General features: G+C 35.7%; 1 protein-coding gene across 9 annotated transcripts in view; it reads right to left on the minus strand.

Annotated features, from left to right (window-relative positions):
* Positions 1-2,854: 2,854 nt before the first annotated feature.
* The window catches only part of CD47 (CD47 molecule), a 47,155-nt gene continuing 29,204 nt past the window's right edge, over positions 2,855-20,805 (minus strand). For 2 of the 9 annotated variants that reach the window (XM_049628129.1, XM_049628134.1), the window contains 8 exons: positions 16,508-16,615; positions 15,024-15,116; positions 13,902-13,994; positions 12,992-13,084; positions 7,047-7,078; positions 5,635-5,659; positions 4,991-5,023; positions 2,855-3,102 (listed from right to left, as the gene is read on the minus strand). In XM_049628129.1, coding sequence (XP_049484086.1) covers positions 3,098-3,102; positions 4,991-5,023; positions 5,635-5,659; positions 7,047-7,078; positions 12,992-13,084; positions 13,902-13,994; positions 15,024-15,116; positions 16,508-16,615 — 482 coding nt within the window. In that variant the 3' untranslated portion in view covers positions 2,855-3,097. Of the gene's footprint in view, positions 3,103-4,990; positions 5,024-5,634; positions 5,660-6,685; positions 6,779-7,046; positions 7,079-10,137; positions 10,185-12,991; positions 13,085-13,901; positions 13,995-15,023; positions 15,117-16,507; positions 16,616-20,805 lie in introns of those variants that run through there. The other 7 variants (XM_049628130.1, XM_049628135.1, XR_007457251.1 and 4 more) reach the window with 6 other exon arrangements.

Below are 20,805 nucleotides of genomic sequence, written 5' to 3' on the forward strand. Positions count from 1 at the left end.
TTGTTGAATACCCCCTTTAGGACAAAAAACATCTAGAAGGTGATACAGAGCTTAATTCTTAATGAGATGGAGGAGTTGAACATATCACTTTTTGAGCTTTATTCATTCAAATCACAATTTGGTCATTTACTAAATTGACTGTAGCATCCCAGAATAACCAATACTCTCAAATTTGGGATACCCCATTATTTTCATCTTGACATTCTCAGAAATTTAAACAAAATGGACCTGGAGTTTCCAGGTGAAAAATCATCACCTTTTAAGGTTTTCGGAGCATGTGAAATTTGTTGGAAAAGAAAACTAGATCACTCTACTGAAAATAGTAGGGCATCTACACACAGCCAACTCTCAATCATTGAACCTATGTACTGAACATCTAATGTATGCAAAACACTGCAGGAAGAGAAAGGAAAAAAAAAAAAAGCTCTTGCCATAACAGAATTTCAACATCAAGTGAGAAGCAAGACAAAAAAAAACCCCACTAGAACTCAGCAGACACACGTGAAGTATTAAGCAAGGTGTTAGATGAAAGAGGGGGGTGGACTACAGAGGAGAGCCAGTAGGGGAGGCAGGGCTCGATGAGAATGTTTTGAAGGAGACGGAAAAACCAGATTTGGCCAAAAACATTGGAAAGGTTGTTGCAAAAACGACAAGGGGTGTCAGAGAATGTACAATAAATAAAATCGAGTGGAAGAGTCGGTGGCAAAAATTGGGATCACTGAGTTAAAAGCAGGTTGTGTGGGGGAGGAACAGATACGTGATGCTCAAAACTAATGTTAATTCTAATTTGGTGGAACAAAAAAAATCGGGAGCCCACTACACGTCTGATTTAAAGAGAATGACCTGGCCCAATGATGGCCAAGCAAGAGGGCTCCCGCTGATGTGGTCCCTTTTCCAGAGAAGCTGACAACTAGTAAGAGCGAGAGTTGATGTCACCTGGCATCTCTCCTGCTTCCTCTGTGCGTTGTCTAGGGCAGTGAGTGCCTCAAAAGACAGGCAGCATTAAAGAGAACACAAAGGATGGGTGGGTCCCAAGACTGAACCCCAAAGAAATGAGAGTTTATTGCATATTAAAAGGTACAACCTTAGTTTATAAAAAAGTTTACTATAAAGGTTTTCATGCCTTTCTTCTTCTTAATAGAGAGTAGGTATCTGGATGGTTTTCAAGTTCATCTGCTTTTCTCCTCCCTTCATCAAAACTGACTTCTAAAGTAACAAACAATATAGTAAAATATAAATATTTTCAGAGGGAAAAAGAGCAGCAAGAGCCATCAGATTTATATAAAGGAACACAGCTCCCTCTACATATGATAATATTTTGGACAGCAACACAATTAGGAAAGAAAAACAAAAAAATTTTTTTTCAAGAAGAGCTGTCCTCATCGTTTGTTCGGTTTTCTGAGAAGCATCAGCAGGTCATAAAATTGAGGTTTGCCATGGGCAAAACCATTTGGTCCCAACATGAAATATGAAAATTAATTTGGCATAAAAGAGGCACATGGGAACAGTTAGTGGACTAAGAAATAACTATTAGTAATGTAACTACAGATATGAATGTCTTATTAGACGGGAAGAATTACTAGTATTTTTAGAAGGTATTGTGAGCAGTCAAAAAGCTTGGCAAATTACCTAGAAGTTTTTGAAGTTTTAAATGATCAAATATTCGCATCAAATATAATTCCATCCAATAAAGATCTTTTTAAATGTTTTTACTAAGAGCATGAAATTAACATTTGCTCTCCTGTGGGTACCCACTGTTGTCCACACAGAAGATGCACGTGCCTACCTTATACATGTGCACACACACACACACACACACACACACCCACAGAGGGAACCGAGTGCTAATAATCTAAGAGTACTCCAGGTGATCACAACGGTCAGAATGTTAGTTTTCTTCTAATGGGGGTAGGAAACGTGGAGGTTTTGTTTTACTTTCCAATCTTAGGGTAAGGGGCTTACGGAGGCAGGACTACAAGAGGGAGATGATGAGTGTTTATCATGCAACACAGACACAACAGTAACAAAACCACCCTTCTGAGGGCTGGCTTGTTGGCCTGACGGTGACACGTTATATTGCCATGCAGGAGACTCACAGTTCAAATCTCAATCTTGGTTTTTCATGCCCCAGATCAGAAAAGAAGTGAAGAAACATTGTAGATTGTGCCTTCAAATCCGAGGAAGGAAATACATATGTTACAACCATCGCTACTTTTGCTGAAAAGTGTGAACATAGTTCTCTGAAAATAAGTCTGGCTCCTTTCTGCAATGATGCTACCATGTCACGTGTCACGGGACCATGTTCAAAGAGGAGAAAAGGTGCTACATCTTGTACAGCAGAAGCAAATAACAGGAGGACAAGACAGGGTTTAAAGGGTTGTGTGAATAAGAGATAAACACATTCATCAATAAAATTACCCTAACTCTGAAAAGGATTCATCACACGGTATGCTGAAGGAAGAATGTGTGAATGGCAACCCCCAAGAATGAAGACCATGGTCTCCTGCCGGAGATGTAGGCGGCATTCAAGATGTTCCCAACCAAACTCCTATCTGTACTTAAATTTGCTATTCCTTTGACCCAGAAGTTCCAGAAACCTTACTCGGCTAACACCAGCCATAACTGCCAAAGTGGCTGTGAACCTGAGTCTGCTAAGGTTCTGTGGAAGCCACTGTTCTTCACAGATCTCTCCGGGAAACCAACAGGTTAGCGTCAGGTGATTCTCAACCTCGAACCAATTCAAACTGGTAAACTACAGTCAAGAGGCCCTAAGATCTGAAAGGCATCATTCTTGGAAATTAGCCACTCTACCCTTGCCCTTTACTGAATAAAAATAACAACAAAAAACTGGATCTCAATTGGGCACACAACACAGATAATAATTCTTTTATTAACTAAATTACAAATGCTTTGAATAAAAACTTAACTGTAACAATCATTTAAGGGTCAAAGATTTACTTTCTCCCACAGATGAGAACCAGTAATTTTTCTTGTTTTCTTCTCCTGAACAGTGAATCAAGGCCATGGTGCTTAAACACAATTGTATTCCTTTCATGTCTTACTACTTTCCAAATCAGAGTCCATCACTTCACTTCAGTTACTCTGGAAAATTGAAAAATGAACATATAATCATTATTCCTGTCCATTTTCTATGCATTAACAAGTTGATGAATTTTTAAAAATTAAAAGTTTCAGATATACAGCATCTAAAAATAAAGAAAAAGTGTTTAATCTTAGATTTACAAAGGTCACAGATGTAAACCGGGTAAATCATTAGCCTTTTTAGTTGTAGTAACTAAAAGGCCAATGCCAAATGAAAATAAAAATCAACAAAGTCTGATAATCTCAGTTGGCTGGGTTGGCTGAGAAGCCAAGAGATGTTGGTTTTTCAATGCAAAAGATATTGACCACAGAATAATATTCTATCACATTCACTTTAGACCTACATCATTCATTTGATGTAAGTGAAATAAACATGCGAGTAGGTACAAGTGAAAGAGAAAACGGGATTGTGGTCCTTAGAAAGACAGTCTGAAACTGACGAGGCAGACACACTGTGAGGGCCTGGAGCCCACCAGAAAGATTTAAAAAAAGGTTAAAAAAAAGAAAAAAACAAGAACAAATTCTGAACAGCTAAATATTAGCAAAATTAAGGGAATTTCAAAGATCATCATAGACTTTGTATGCTATGAACACACAAAAACTGCTGTATCTACTGACATGGTGGTTCCAAAAAAAGTCACATGAAATTAATAAAGGAAAATGCACTTGAGGTTCTTATACCAGTTTTCTGAAAACAGAGAAAAGGAGTTTCATTTCTTTATACAACTACAGAAGAATCACATGGCAGAAGAAAAAGAGCAAAGAAATAAAAACAAAACAAAACAAGAGAATGTAAACATGGACGAACCATGCCACAATTCCAGGTACCAGTTCTTTTTTTGAATGTCACTTAGTTTATTCCTACCAACTGCAAATTTTTTTTTTATTAGGAAGGTGGTGGTTGGTAAATAAAACAAACATTTTTGTAGTAAAGGCTGTGGCTACAACACAAACCTACAAAAGTGGAATCGTTCTGTGATTCCTTGTTGAACACAGCCTAACCATTGTTTTAAACTTTGTCCACCAGTACACAATTGGTGTGTTTTTAATCTTATGCAAAAATTAATTGCACTCATGGGAATATAGCCTCTTGTGTTAAATGCTGCACTTTGCCACAGAGGTGAGGAGGTTAAAGCAGTAAAATAGCACACTATTTACATGATCAAGGAATGACTAAATATCAAAGGTATGAAGAAATGTTTGATAAGATAAAAACATACAGTTATTAAAATATTAACAGAATTGAAGTATCATAGCATCTTCAAGCAAAATCAAAATGAATACTCATAGCACTCAATATGTCCGACTTACTTATCTTTAAAAACTAGCAAATGTCTTTGAAATATTCAATACAAAATAGAAGTGATTAGCCCAGAGTTCCAAAACAAGAAGCAAAAGCTGACTGACTAAACATTTCTTTTTAAATCCTTTTTCAAATGGTTACAACTGAGTCCCTAGTTGGAAAAGCAGAGATATTAAGTCCCCATGAATTAAATGCAACAAATCACCAACACAAGCACAAAAGAAACCCTGTCAAGATGATAAAGATTTGTGCCAGATTATCTATGTGTCTTCTAAAAATCATTTTTAAAAGTTACAGGCACCAGACATTGTAGCTGAAAAATGTTTTTAAAAAAGCAGTAATTTCTCTTTGCTACAAGCAGTAAGACTGGAAAGTCTGATTAGTGACACCCTACAGCTTTTATATCACTGGTTTTGCAACTTTTAAGAGTAGCTTTAAGTTTTATAAATCAAAAAATGTAGACCTTTATGATTTGACAGTGTCCCTTTTATATACAAAAAAAGCATACTTTAAAGAAGCCCTTTTATTTCTTTTCAATGTTCCTATTTTAATCAATCTATAATTGCAGGTGCATTTTACACTTACCATCATTCATCATTCCTTTTGATTCTTTAAATGCTAAGAATTAGTAACAAGCCAAGCAGTTAGTAAGGTTCAACAATTAGAAATCATTTCTAAATAAATATGCAGTAATATCATGCTAACTATTCCACAGCTATGAAGACAAATTAATTTTAAGTCTATTACTTTATTACAAAAGCATGTCTGTGGCTCATATCCAGACTCTCAAAGGAAACAAAGTCAGTTGGGAACATAGATCTAGGTTTAAGGAGAAAGAAAGTGAGATGCTTGGGTCTCACTACATGATGACAGTCTGTATCTGAATTTGTAAATCAGAAACTGAAATTAATTGAGATTCTTTTCTATCGGCTAATATAAGGCAATGGTCTTCTTGCCTAAGTATTGCTTGGCCAGTGCAAGCAAGGACTGGAGAGATACTGAGGAGTGCGTTTTTCTTAGAGATAAGAACATTACAATAGTAATACTCTTAATTATTATTTTAATTATTATATTAATTATTATAATCAAGAAAAGAGAGGTCAGGCAAGAAAAAAATGGGATTTTTTTCCCCAGGCATAGATGGAGCATTCTAACTGCTTTGGGGCCAGTTCAAATTATCATCTGGTAATGGATCAAGAAGAATATACAAGTTTGTAATAACCACATACCATTAAGGGGTTCCTCTACAGCTTTCTGGAAAATATTTAAAATATATTTACGTAAAAATAGAATTTATTTCATGTCCTTTTATACTAAAATTTATATATGCTAACATTTAAACTCTATAGTAAAGAGTGAATCCTATAGGCTAAAAACAAAGTAAGGCAATAAAAGTTAAGGAAACAAAGATTGCCAAGTTTACCTGATAGTTTAATAATAACTATTAGTCTTTTAATATTTTTCTACGCAGAATTTCCCACCCACTCTGCCTCTTTCAGTTCAAGAAATTCAAACTTCTCAAAAAAAGTGCAAACATAAATAGCAACACAATAATAGATAATACAGTTAAACAAGGGGGGAGACAAAAACACAATCATTTTCAAATCATGCAAATTGAACTCAGTAACAAGGAAAGAAAATGTGTTAAGATTTAAGGGTCCAATGGTTGGATTATCTCTAACAGAGGCACTTTAAACACTGCTGGCTGTTGGTGACCAATGTAGCTACAGCCCCAATCTTTTCAGAATAAACACCCATGGAAAGATGCACCCTCAGGCCCTCCTTGCCTATTAGGTATGTCTGTGGAAGCTTGTCAGACTCAGGAGTATATGTAATCTTCACTTCCTGCCACAGACAAGAGTCTCAATTTTGGCATTTCAGATAGAGCTACTATTATTCCTTCTAGGAAGGTGAGTACAGTATAGTCCTCTCCAGGTCTTCTTTCCATAAAATAGTTCTTGGGCCTGTCACATGATAATTCTCTACACGGGTTTTTTCACCTGCTCATTTATCTGGTTTATTTCCTAATTTGTTCCTTTTCTTGGAATTTTCTTAGATAGTTTTTAAGGTATCCAAGATAGAGTAAAAACTATAGTACAGTTTGGAGGAAGAAAAATGCTTCTAAAATGAGGGAAGAAGGGAAATTAATCATAATTCAGAACAGATATATTTCAGCAATATGTACATTTATTGCATAGATTATTATTTTTAATGAAATCAATTTCATACAAATCTCTCGCTCTCATTTTAAAAGCCTGAAGTAACATTTTGTATACCTACATCAAATGGAGCCAATAGGTGAGGCAATATACTGGAATCAGCTTCCTTCAGCAGAGATAATAACCATTATTCTTACACAGAAACTTTCCAGTTCTGAGAAAGTGAGAAGTCACTTGAGAAATTATTAGCACAATGTTAAGGAATCACTGATTCTGTCCTACTGCAACTAAAATGACCAGATATATTTTAAAGTAAGTTGGATCTACTCATGCAAAAGTCATGAAATTACTTCAGTGTTCTCTTAATCTGATGGTATACACTGAACAGAGAGCAAAAGGCTTTAGTATCTATCTCAATTATCATTTCTCAGTCAAAACCATCAACTGATCATTCCAAATTCATTTAAGAAAGTTTAACTTACCCTAGGAGGTTGTATAGTCTTCTGATTGGAAGCTGATATAATTAAAAATTGAGAAAATAAATTTAATACGTTAAGGCAATATAATGTTTAATCTCAATGACTATTAATGGTTAATTTCAAATGATTTTATGCATTGATAGAATATCATGATCAAATGACCCACCTACATCAAATAATAAACCAATACATTCTCTCATTTGTACAGGCTATATTTCTCCTAAATCAGCCATTTGTTATACTTCTTGGTGAAAAATGCTGTCTATCATCTATTCATCCCCACTGTGGACTCTATACCCCTCCCCACTCAACCCAGCCAGAATGTGGACAGAAGGTGGCAATGACCAATCTTCACCTCTACTCCACTGCCTGCCCTTATTAGCTCACTGTTCTCATTCCTTGTGACCCAGTCTTCTCTTCTGCTTCCATCTTTCCAGTTTTCAACGCTCCAAATAGCTAACAAACTGAAAAAACATATTCAGATCCCTCAGAGTTCAATGAATTCTCCCAGCAGTTAGTTTTAGCCACAATCAACCTCTTCTCCAAGTATTCTTTCTCAGTTTTCCAAGTTACCCTTTGCACTGTTTCTGAGTGGACTGGTTAATGAAGGAATACAGAAAGAGAGAGGGGAAAGACATTTACTTCAGTTGCATAGGGAGAAAGAGAGAACTTCATTACAAAAGCCAAGTGAGAAGGACCCAGTGCAGCGGAAGCCAGTCCTAAATCAGAGTCCTATATGTATGAAAGCATGAACCAGCAACATCCTGTGAACAGGCTGGTGGGAGGGTAATGCTATGGGATAGTCAATTACATTATCCTTGGGCCTGAGGAAGGCTGGAAGGCTGAATTTGCTTGTGAGCTACTGATGCAGGGCCCCAGAACCGCTCTAGTGTTCTGTGCTCTTTACTTACTACCATTCCTCCTCCACATTCACCCCTACCAAGCTTCCAAAGCTGATGGGCAATGGGAGTGAGACCCCACGCAAGGACAGCCAATGTAGAAACCAGCCAGAAGCCAACAGGCTCTCTCAAACAGAGACCATGGTGACTAACTAGCCTGAAAAGTTTTTCTCTCCTACTGGGACCTGAAGAGGAGAAAGAGAAAGTAGACCAGAAAGTTGGTGATGGAAAGGAAGGTGACAAGGAGACAGAAAGCAAGCTGGGAGAGAAGCTCAAAGATTAGAGACAAACATAAGAGAAACTACCAAGGAGAAGACAAGAACAAAATATAAGATGAGGCCATAAAGAAGAGGATGAGCTCTTAGGGGAAGAACCAGAAAGGAACTCACAGTATAATCTGCAGATGAGCACTGACTAACTCTTGTTACTCAGAGGGCAACACGATGATTCAGTTTGTAGAGATGTATCAGAACTTTCTAATTCCTAAATGGCTTACTGTCTCAGCCCCTGTGAGGTCTGGTTATATCTCAGCTCTCAAGAGATCCCCATCTCTGCTAGTGTCACGTGTGGCTTTAAAGTAAATCTCCCTTACAGGAGGCACGGGGGCAGCGGTGTGGTCCTTGCAGCCAAACAAAGAAACCACTTTCTAAAGTAGTATGGAGTGAAATGGGTTGGGAATATGGGTGAATCACATTTAGCAGCCTCTCAAAAGAAGCCAAGCAGAATTACAGAACTTCATTAGGGATCATCACAGTAGTTACATATATATACAAGTCACTTCAACTAAACCATGACTCTATGTTCTATCAAAGAAAAGAAAACTGAACAGCTGTGCAAATTTTTGACTGGTAGCACGAAGGATCAGAGGTAAGATTTTAGAGCTATATTTTTGAAATCATAAATTTATTTATCAGGATTAACATTAAGAACTTCCAAGTAACTCCTTTTCTATCCTAATAATGTGTAAAGAATAGTTTCTGAGTTCCAATTCTCAGGTCCAAGGAACATCACATTTTGGCTAGACCGTTCTGGAAAATAAGAGCTGTGCTCTCCCTAGTAGTAGTATAAAACCCAGAAGTGCAAAAGCTAATTTGAGTTTTCACTTGAGTTAATTCTCTCCCACACACATATGACCGAGGTGACAAAATGGCTGTGGTTTATCTGTTCTTACCATGCCTAAGGCACTACACACATACATACATATGTGTATATGTGTGTGTGTGTGTGTATGTAGTCACATATATATGTAGTTTAAATACGTATATTTATTTATTTTTAAGCCACAAGCTTTAAGGATTCCATATGAGCCCCCTTGCAAGGTTTCTTCCTGATTTGTTCTTCTCTCCCTGAAACATCTGATGACATGACACAAATATATTTCTACGTTTTGAATTTTCAGAAATATTTTTCCTAGTGATAGCAGACCTACCTCTTCCTAACATCCTAACAGTGAACTATAAAATATCACTTATATATATTCATTCCATGTCATTCTAAAACAAGTGATATGTTGTGATAAATCTGGTTTTTGATTACTAGTAGGTTGATTTATAACAAAACATAATTATATGTCTTTATACTGAACTGGTAATGGCTTAAAAAAAAAGGAAAACAAAATGAACAAGTATGGACTCTTATAAATAATGGATATAAATGCCCCATATAATCAACAAGCCTATTTCTAGTGAGTTTAGTTAGCAGTATTTAATTTTCTATGTGATTCACATTATTCTTGTTTCCAACCCCAATTCATTTTGTAAAACTTAAATACTTCCAGTAAAAAAAAAAAAAAAATCCAACAGCTTAAAAAGACCATAAAAAGTGAAAGTTAAAATCTTACTTCTAAAGTAACAATTAAGGCTACAAATTTAAACTTGGAAATAATAAAAATAACAAAGTTAAAATTCTCATAGGGCCATTAACTTACTCTTAAAAAAGATAGCTTGGATTTTAACAACAACAAAATCTGAGAATTTTATTGCATTTAAGTCAAGACACATTCATTAAGCTTTTCCAAAACAGAGCACAATGAGTAAAATTTATTTTGGAAACACAATTACTTGCCTCCTGATAAAAATGCTAAAATTTGCAACCTTAATGTTACATATACTGATATTTACACACTCAGATTATATAAGAAAAACACACTAATTTTCCTATTCTACCACATTATCTAAAGAGCAACTTTCCTGTACCTTTTCTCTTCTTGCCCTTCAACTGACCGAAGGTGTGCCTCTGAATTCTGGCATTAGACAAGTTGATTTGGAAAGTTAATTTAGAATATTCTCAAAATGTCAATAAAATTGGACTAAATTCTTAACATATAAATATTTATATGCTAAACTATGATAAAGAAAAAACTGGGGGAACTCTTTTAGGATTTTACTTTCACTTCGATTTTTCACATGAGAACAGTATGTGTATTACTACACTGGTTTCCCAAGCTTCTTTGGGAGATAAGCTATGGAGAAGGGAGAGACAGGACCCAGGAGGTGGTAGCTAGACAATGCCTATTTCCACCCGAGTCGGCATTCCAGACCTGTTGGCAATTCTACTGAACATCATTCTTTGTCAGACATGGAAGGCATGGGGAGCAAGGCAATAAAAGGGGAGGATGATCCAGGGGTGCCTGGTGGCTCAGTCGGTTAAGTGTCTGACTTCAGATGAGGTCATGATCTCACAGTCCTTGAGTTCGAGCCCCATGTCCGGCTCTGTGCTGACAGCTCAGAGCCTGAAGCCTGCTTCAGATTCTGTGTCCCACTCTCTCTTTGTCCCTCCCCCACGCGCGTGCGTGCTCTCTCTCAAAACTAATAAGCAAACATTTAAAAAAAGGGAGGATGATCCAGACAATGAGGAATAAACAGAACAAAGAGCCATCAAAGACACCTAATACTACATCATGTTGTAGGAATACTGAGGAGAACATTGTATTCTCAAACATTCACACAGAGCAATGTAACTAGCAGTATCAACTTCAAGAACCACACAAATGGGGACTGGAATACTCAACAAAAATAGAATATGTATCAACATTCATAATGTGATGCTCATGATAGCTACTACCATTGGGCTGAGAGGTCTTCATTGTATTTTATGGACCTGTGAGTCATGAACTAAGAAAATTTCATTGAGGAAACAACTCTGATTTATGAGAACACATAAACCAAAGATAGGGAGATTTTAGTTAAGTATTTTGTTTATCTAACAAGCATTAACTAGATAGGGACAAAAGAATATGTAACAAAACTGAACTCAATGATCAGTCAGCAAAAGCTGAGGTTAAGAAACACAGGTAAAGTTTCTTTGACAATATTATGTAAGCCATATGGAAAATTATTTGACTAACAATTCAAGGTTCATATAATTTTTGAAACACAGTAAAGTTCACCTAAAGCAGAACACTGATTTTTTTTTTTACTCTATTATTTGGCAACTTTTAATTATTTTGACAAATTTTTAAGAGTCTGGTTTACTGCTTAAATTAAAAAAACCAACTTTTTAAAAGGGATACTAATGTAAACCAATTGCAGGGAACATTTTTAGCTTAAATCAGACAACATAATACCTAAAAGCATCTGCCTCTATGTATAAAAAATAAGAATTTATATAGACATCTGTTATTTGAAAATTGGCAGATTAAATATGAAATTCAAAAAAATTAGCTAATTCCAACTTACTAACCATTTATTTTAAAGGTAGTAAAAACAACATGGAAGGATCCAGAGTGTATAAATGCTAAGTGAAATGAGTCAGTGAGAGAAAGACAAACACCATATGATTTCACTGATATGTGGAATTTAAGAAACAAAAACAAAGGAAAAAAGAGACAACAAAAATAAGATTCTTAATTATACAGAACTGGTGGTTACCAGAGGGGAGGTGGGTGGGGGGTGGGGGAAATAGGCAAAGGGAAGTAAAAAGCACACTCCTCATCATGAGCACTGAATAATGTATAGAACTATTGAGTCATTAATATTGTATACCTGAAACTAACATAACACTGTATGTTAATTATACCGGATTTTAAAAATAAATAAATAAATAAATTAATTAATTAAAAGGTAGCAAAAGCCTAAATTTTAAAGCTCCATGTTTTTATTATATTCGTTTCATTGCTGTTGTTGTTGTTTTGGGAGGTTTTATTTTATTTTATTGTATTGTATTTTTAATTTTATTGAAATCCAAGTTAGTTGACATATAGTGTATTAATGGTTTCAGGCATAGAATTTAATGATTCATCACTTACATATAACACCCAGTGCTCATCCCAACAGTGCCCTTCTTGGTACCCATCACCCATTTAGCTCATCTCCCCTATTCCCCTTCCCTCCAGCAACCTTCAGTTTGTTCCCTATATTTAAGAGTCTCTTAAGTAAAAATATTTTAAAGTCAAGTAAAGTCAAAAGACACTGTTCTTTTAACAAAAGTGACAGATTTTGAATTTCAACCTGTCTACTTAGGGGAGCCAAGGTCTATAAACAATCTGCAAGAAGAGCAAGTAACAAGTAGGTCTCTCATAGAAACAATGGGACAATTAAAAATCTTTTTCTATTAAAATGAATCTTTGCCCCACTTCAGGCTCTGTGCTGACAGCTTAGAGCCTGGAGTCTGTTTCAGATTCTGTGTCTCCCCCTCCCTCTGCCCCTGTCCTGCTCACACTCTGTCTCTTGTCTCTAAAAAAGTGGGTAAACGTTAAAAAAAATAAAAAAATTAAAAAAATAAAAAAATAAAACGAATCCTCTACATTCTCTCCCTTTAGCTAGTATAGTCTATACATTCTAAAACATAAAGCCATTTTTTAAAAAATAGTTTATAATCTAAAATTTTCATTAATTCATATTACTTCTACCCTCTTTCATTACCCCCAAATCATTCCAATTTTATTATTTAAGAAATACAGCTGCATTCATGATATATTCTCATTTTTGGGAAAACTGAGAAATTTCTTTAGTCAAACCGTAAGAGCCAATCAAAGCATTACATTCATTATATTTCAATTATATAACTGAAATTCTCGGCACAGGCTAACAAAAAATAAGATTGACTTACCAACAAGTTTCATATAAACTAATCCAAGTAATTCTGCTAGAGCTATAATACCCAAACCTGAAATCAGAAGAGGGCCGTTCACTGGGGTGCACTCTGTAAAAACAAGTGAGATTTTACATTAAAAATCTACATGAAATAAGTTATCTTTTTAAAAGAACAAACAACAATAAATCAAGTTTTAAGGAGAGTAATTCTTTTTCTAATTATTAAGAAACAAAAACTACCTACATATATTCATCATTATTAACTCAGTGAAATGCCTCCAAATTATTAAAAGACAAAAGATTTTGTTTGCATAACATGTGCCTTATCACATCAAGACTAATAGAAAATAGTGTGTAAAGCCTTAAGTTCCAACCAATTAGAGGCTGGTTATTTAAAAAATTCTCCCACAAATATAGGCACAGCAGTTTGGCTGCTAGAATAATCAGCCCACAAGCCATATACAGCCAATATTCTCATGGCAATATGGAAAGCACTATTCTCAGTGGGGAAAAAATGAGTGTTAAAAAAAGAAAGCTCACAAAGCCCACAACACCAAATGCTGGCAAGGATGTGGAGCAACAGGAACTCTCATTCATTGCTGGTGGGAATGCAAAATGGCACAGCCACTTTGTAAGATAGGTTGGCAATTCATTACAAGCTAAATATGTTAACATAACAACCCAGCAATCACACTCCTTGGTATTTACTTAAATGGAGTTGAAAACTTATGTCCACACAAAAACACGCACATGGATGTTTATAGTAGCTTTATTCTTAATCATCAAAAACTGAAAGCGGCAGGATGTCCTTCAATAGGGGAATGGATGAATGGATAAAGAAGAAGAAGGAGAGGAGGAAGAAGAGCTCTGTCCAAGAGAAATCTGTAGTAAGAAAAATTGGGATGAGAGAAGAACATAACCCTTACCTGAGACACAGAGGCTTAGTCCAACCACAGAGAGCACATAGCCCAGTACCTGAAGGATCAATATGGCGATGGTGAAGGAAGACATCCAAACACCTGAAGAAAGAAAAAGTGGGTTGAGAGCATTTAAGAAGCAATCATACCGACTTGTATTTTGTGCAATCAAAAATAATATCCGGTGACCATAGACTGACTCTGGATTTCCTTATGAGATGCTAGATTCTTTCCCAACGATCTAAACTTTGCCTTTTCACACAAGTAGTCTGTTCCAGAGTCACACGTTCAGCAGTCTTTTATTTTCACAGTGAGCTGAGCTGGACTGGTGCTTTTTACCCCAAACCTTAGAACAATGCTGCTTTTACCACATTTGTGCATTTTACAGTATGAATGGCTATTATGCGTGACTTCACCACATGCACATAAAATTACTCTAGCAAAGAGAACCATTATGCAAAACATGCTGCTGTAAACATCATAACCTCTGTCTCGTGTGCCTAGATCCGTGATTTTATAACAAATAACTTTCCAATGTACACCAAGCCAGAGATAAGCTCAAAGACCGAGTTAAATGTGCAAATAGGAAAAAACAGACTGTAATAATAACAAAAATATGTTAGTGATTGACTCCAAAAATGCAGTGAAGATTATACCAATTACAATTTGGATACCTGCATCATCTTTTAAAACTACAATGTTGAGATTTGCCAATAACTAAAAAAGATATATTTCTATTTATAATTGATAACCCTAATTTGTAGAACTATTTTTTAAGACAGGCTTAGCAAAAGAAGAGAAAGGGCATGTTTAAGGTCTACTTATAACTTGAAAAAACTGAAATAAAAATATGAAGATAATCATTAAGAAATTATATAACATAATTTTAAAAATCCACTGGCTAGCATCAAATATATATGAAAATTACTTTTTATTAAATAATAGAATGCCCTGAAAACCTAAGCTAACCTTAAAATTAATCCACACAGGGAAAGTGTTACTAAGAACATAAGCCGACTTTTATTAAGTTGTGAAAAAAAGAAAAAAAGAAAATCATACAAGAAATATTTTAACCAAAAATGTTTTCAAAAAGAAAAAGGTAGACAAAATCATGCTATAACATATACTTACCTATCATAAACACACAGTACTGAAGCAATATTAAAATCACTGTAGGAACCACAATTAAACCAAGTCCACAAGAATTCTTTGTTGAATATTCACCTGTTAATAAAAATAACATTAAAAATATTATCCTGTGTACTTCCTACTTTACAGGAAGTTAAAGTACTCAAAGTTACGAAGTGTATTAATCTCAATACTACTCTTACAAACTGCAAAAGGTTCAAAAATATATTTCTCCCAAAACTTCACACAAAACAACTATTTTTTAATTTTATTTTTTAATGTTTTATTTATTTTTGAGATAGAGAGAGAGCGTGAGCAGGGGAGGGGCAGAGAGAGAGAGAGACACAGAATCCAAAGCAGGCTCCAGGCTCTGAGCTGTCAGCACAGAGCCCAACGCAGGGCTTGAACTCACAAAACGTGAGATCATGACCTGAGCCGAAGTCAGACGCTCAACCGACTGAGCCACCCAGGCACCCCACAACTATTTTTTTATTAAGACCAAACTTAAAACATCTACTAAATGTCAACATCTAAGTCTCAACATGTGGAAACCTTGACTTGGCTTTGCCTCAACTACCCACAGAATTCCAGTGAGAAACTTGGGAGTCCCTCTTACTATTCCCTTTACTTGCTGTGTTCAATCTGTCCCAAAGTCAAAACAGTTGTTCTTTCAAGTTATCTTCTCAACTCTTCTCGTCCTCCCGGTGTCCTAACTCCAGAGGCAAACAGAGCTGCCAAATTTATGTTCCTAAACAGTACACTGTACTGTATCTAGCTCCAAAGCAATGACAGATCTCTCCAGTCTGCACTGTGGGTCCCAGCTCATATCTGCCATCTTTCCATGTGCTGCACTCCCTTTCTTCCCCCTTCCACTCCCATCTTCCAAAAACAAGTGGTTTCAGATAGAATTGTTTCCTACACCCATCCCCATTTCCAGGTCTTGGCAAATGAAGTCTGCCTCTGCAGTGGGGTGAATGATGGCCCTAAAGATACATCCACCTCCAAATCCCTGGAGCCTGTGAATATTAAACTTCTATGGCAAAAGAATATTACATTATATAGCAAAGGATGATTCAGTTAAGGATCCTGAAAGGAGGAGTTTATCCTGGATTATCCAGGTGGGCCCTAAATGTAATGACAAGTGTCTCTGTAAGACAGGCAGAGAGAGATTTGACAAAGACACTACTGAGGCAGCAATGGAAATTATGGTGCCATAAGCCAAGGAGCTATAGAGTGCCAGCAAACATCAGAAGCTAGAAGAGGCAAAGAATGATTTCTCCCCAAGAGCCTCAGGAGGGATTATGGTGTTGAAGACATCTTTAGTTCAGCTTTATGGCCTCCAGAACTGTGAGAAAATTTCTACACTTTTAAGACACCCCCTTTGTGGTAATGTGTTACAACAGCCCTATGAGCACCCCCCCCCCCCAACCACCCCCGGGTCCTCATTTCCATCAATCCTGCCTCACTCATATAACTGTGTATCTTACCTGGGACAAAAAGAATGGCTCCAACAATGACAGCTATAGTGAGCACTAGTCCACCAACAAATAAAAGAATGGTTTTCTCCTTCATGAGACTGGATTTATATTTAAGCGCTTAAAAAAAAAAAAAACACACAAAGAATTACATGAACCCAATCACAAAAAGTAAAGCCATTTCTGTAACATATGAAATGCAGAGATAAACTGTAACTTACTGTAACTGAATAATCTTTGAGGAACAACTCCCTCCTATCATGTGAAGCTACCTCAAATCTTTTTCATAAGTCATTATCTAAATTATTGTCATGGCAGTATAAATATGGATACTAAATTTAAAGGTGATGCTTTATTCCCCTATATTTAAAGAATGAAGGTATATACATCAGGCTTTCTAAATTAAAGCATTACTAACATTTTGGGCCAGATAACTCTGTTCCATGTATTATACAATGTTTAGTATCCCTGGCTTCTACACACTCTATGTCATGAATGGCCCCTCAGTTGTGTCAATCAGAAATGTCTCCAGACATTGTCAAATGTCCCCTGAGGAACAAAACTGCCTCAGGTTTACAATTGATATACATACACTGATGAGAAATAACTGGGTACTTAGTAAAACATAAAATTAGGAAAGCATTTGGAATTCTAGATTGTTTTGAAAAAGTAGAATAAACACTAGACACATCAGACCCTTTTGGTATCCTGAGGGTAAAACATGTTTACATTGTTCAATTAAAATAATTGTATAAAAATAAACTACGAATACTCAATAGCACTCATCATATGTGTTCCTGTTTTTGGTGCTAGCTCTATTGTCAAGTATCTAATACCTTCCTTGAAAGAATATAATGGATAAGCCTAAAAATATTAGAGTTGCCCCCTGAAACAACACAGGTGTTGGGAGCACTGACCTCCCTCACCATCTGCAGTCCAAAATCCAAGTATAAAACTTTTGACTCCCCCAAAACTTCACCACTAATAGCCTATTGTTGACTAGAAGCCTCACTAATAACATAAACAGGCGGTTAATACATATTTTGTATGTTAGGTGTATCATGTCCTGAATTATTTTATAAGAAAGTAAGCTACAGAAAAGGAAATATTAAGAAAATCATAAGGAAGGGAATATATATATAGCATTGGACCATAAAAAATCCACATATAAGTGGACCCACAGAGTTCAAACCCATGTTGTTCAAGAGTTAACTGTATTTCTTTTGCTATACATTCACCTTTTGAGTTCTGTTTTGGTTAATATTAATTTTTCACCAAGAAAGTTGTTAAAGTAACCTAAAAGGAGGCTGAGTAGCAGAGTGTATGACAGAAATTCTGCTGTGTTTCATACACACAATATTTTCCATGCCATTAATCAATGGGTGACTGAACTGAGGTGAAGATTTTTTAAATGTTATATTTAGCATTTAATCTGCTTCAACTAAAATGACAAACTATAATTAAATATATATTTATACATTAATTATATATATTTATTTATAATTAAATATAATTTTAAAAACAACAAATAAACCCTTAAATGACCATAACAAAATATATGTATAAGGTATTATAACCTAGGATTCCATTATAATCTATGGTTAAGATGTTAAGATACAATGCAGGCACCTGAAGATTTTTTAACTCCCTACCTATTTTAGGTTGTAATCATACTTTAGATTGTAACCTCAACTTTATTCTCTTCAGGGGGAGATGGAAGGCTAAGCAATAACCAGTCCTGAAGCTGAGTAATCAAATCCACGTTCATCAGAAAAGAGAATCAATATGGCAAGTTACCCAAGATTTCATTTGACTCAATCAGCCTTGAAACTTACGTGACTATGATTCAATCATGTTCCTGACTTATTACAGGGCACCAGTGTTCACATCTTCCCTATTTTCTAGGCTCAAACACTGTTTAGGATGAAATTCCACGTATAGGTCACAAAAGGCACAAATATGGTTTAAAAAAAGAAAACTTTCTCTAGACATATGTCAGATTTCTGATTTAATCCCATGCATACTGTTATCTAAATAGAGCCTGAAAGTTCTGCAAAAGGGTTATAAAATAGAAGTTGTGTTTCAAACATACCTCACAATCAATCAAACATTTATAAGAGACTCTGGTTTAATTCAACACATAAAAGAGTTACTAAGATCACGTAGTAAGAATTCACCTCGGAGTACAGTACAAATTCATGCAAAGAGGCAGACATATCATTCTTAACAAAAATAAGAGTGTGAACCTCATATAAAATTCCACCTTTTCAGACTCAGAAGAGCTTTAGGAGAAAAATAATGCCAACAATAGTCACAAAAATAAACCACCACTTTTCAAACCTTTGCATATAAATGCACTACATGTTCAAGATAGCTGTTGTTCCTGTTAATTAGTTCAACTACTACTTATTTTCAAGGATACTATCTTCTTCCTTAAATTAAGTAGCCATTTCTATCAAAAATATCAGTGGAGTCTACTTATGTAACCACAGGCAATGAAGCAGTTCATCTCTATATACCTTTAGTGAACCTATAAAAAGAAATTCTTTTGACTCATTTTCTTGCTCACGATGGTGCCTATGCAGGTCCTACAGCAAGTATGGAGAAAGCACCTTGTTGCTAAGTCAGCTGTCAAAGTTTTCAGTGTAGCTAAAAAGTCAGGAATCTGATATAGATGTCAGAGAACCCAATAATCTCAAGGATCTTTTATTGGTGATTTTTTCTGGCCCTTTATTAAGTATAATTACTCTTATTTATCAAACCTATCAAAACTTTAAATGTATCAAAGAAAATAAATTCAAATAATTTCCCACTTAGCATTAAGATAAAAATGATACAATGTGCCTTTTTTTGTAATTCAAATCTAATAGACTTTCTTTTAATATTCTGACAATTGTTTCAAATTTTTATTTCAATTCTAGTTAGCCAATAGTGTAATATTGGTTTCAAAAGTAGAATTTAGTGATTCTTCACTTACAACACCTAATGCTCACCACAAGTACCCTCCTTAATGCCCCCTTGCCCATTTATAGCCTATCCCCCTGCCCACCTCCCTCCATCAATCCTCAGTTTGTTCTCTACAGTAAAGAGTCTCTTATGGCTTGTTTCCCTCTTTTTTTCCCTTCCCACGTGCTGTTTTGTTTTTTAAATCCCACATACAAGTAAAATCACATGGTATTTGTCTTTCTCTGATGACTTTCACTTAGTGTAATACACTCTAGCTCCATCCACATCCTTGCAAATGGCAAGATTTCATTCCTTTTGATGGCTGAGTAATATTCCAGTGTGTGTGTGTGTGTGTGTGTGTCTGTGTGTATCCCACATCTTCTTTATCCATTCATTGGTCAATGGACATTTGGGCTCTTTCCATAGTTTGGTGATTGTTGATAGTGCTTCTATAAACACTGGGGTGCAAGTGTCCCTTTGAATCTGTATTTTTGTATCCTTTGGTTAAATACCTAATAGGGCAATTGCTGGGTTGTAGGGTAGTTCTATCTTTAACTTTTTGAGGAAACTCCATACTGTTTTCCAGAGTGGCTGCACCAGTTTGCATTCCCACCAACAGTGTAAGAGGGTTCCGCTTTCTCTGCATCCTTGCCAACATCTGTTGTTTCCTGTGCTAATTTTAGCCATTCTGACAAGTGTCAGGTGGTACTTAATTGTGGTTTTGATTTGTATATCCCTGGTGATGAGCAATATTGAGCATCTTTTCATGTGTCTGTTAGCCATCTGGATGTCTTCTTTGGAAAAATGTCTTTTGAGGTCTTCTGCCCATTTCTTAATTGGATAATTTGTTTTTTGGGCGTTCAGTTGGATAAGTTCTTTGTAAATTTTGGATACTAACCCTTTATCAGCTATGCTGTTTGCAAATGTCTTCTCCCATTCCACAGGGTGCCTTTGAGTTTTGTTGATTGTTTCCTTTGCTGTGCAGAAGCTTTTTATCTTGAAGTCTCAATAGTTCATGTTTGCTTTTGTTTCCCTTGCCTCCAAAGATGTGTCTAGTAAGAAGATGCAACGGCCAAGGTCAAAAATGTTGTTGCCTGTTTTCTCCTTTAGGATTTTGATGGTTTCCTGGCTCACATTTAGGTCTTTCATCCATTTTGAATTTATTTTTGTGTATGGTGTGAGGAAGTGGTCCAGTTTCATTCTTCTGCCCTTAACTGCAGGCTCTTATCAAACTTCCTGGTTGTTTAGCATAGATTTTTAAAATCCATGTAATTTTAAAAATCAGCACGTGTTAAAAGATTCTCCTCAGCTAAAAGTACTGAAATCAATACAAAAAATAAGACAATAACACTCCTTATGTTTTA

Source organism: Panthera uncia, chromosome C2, assembly GCF_023721935.1.
Source record: "Panthera uncia isolate 11264 chromosome C2, Puncia_PCG_1.0, whole genome shotgun sequence".
Taxonomy (NCBI): domain Eukaryota; kingdom Metazoa; phylum Chordata; class Mammalia; order Carnivora; family Felidae; genus Panthera; species Panthera uncia.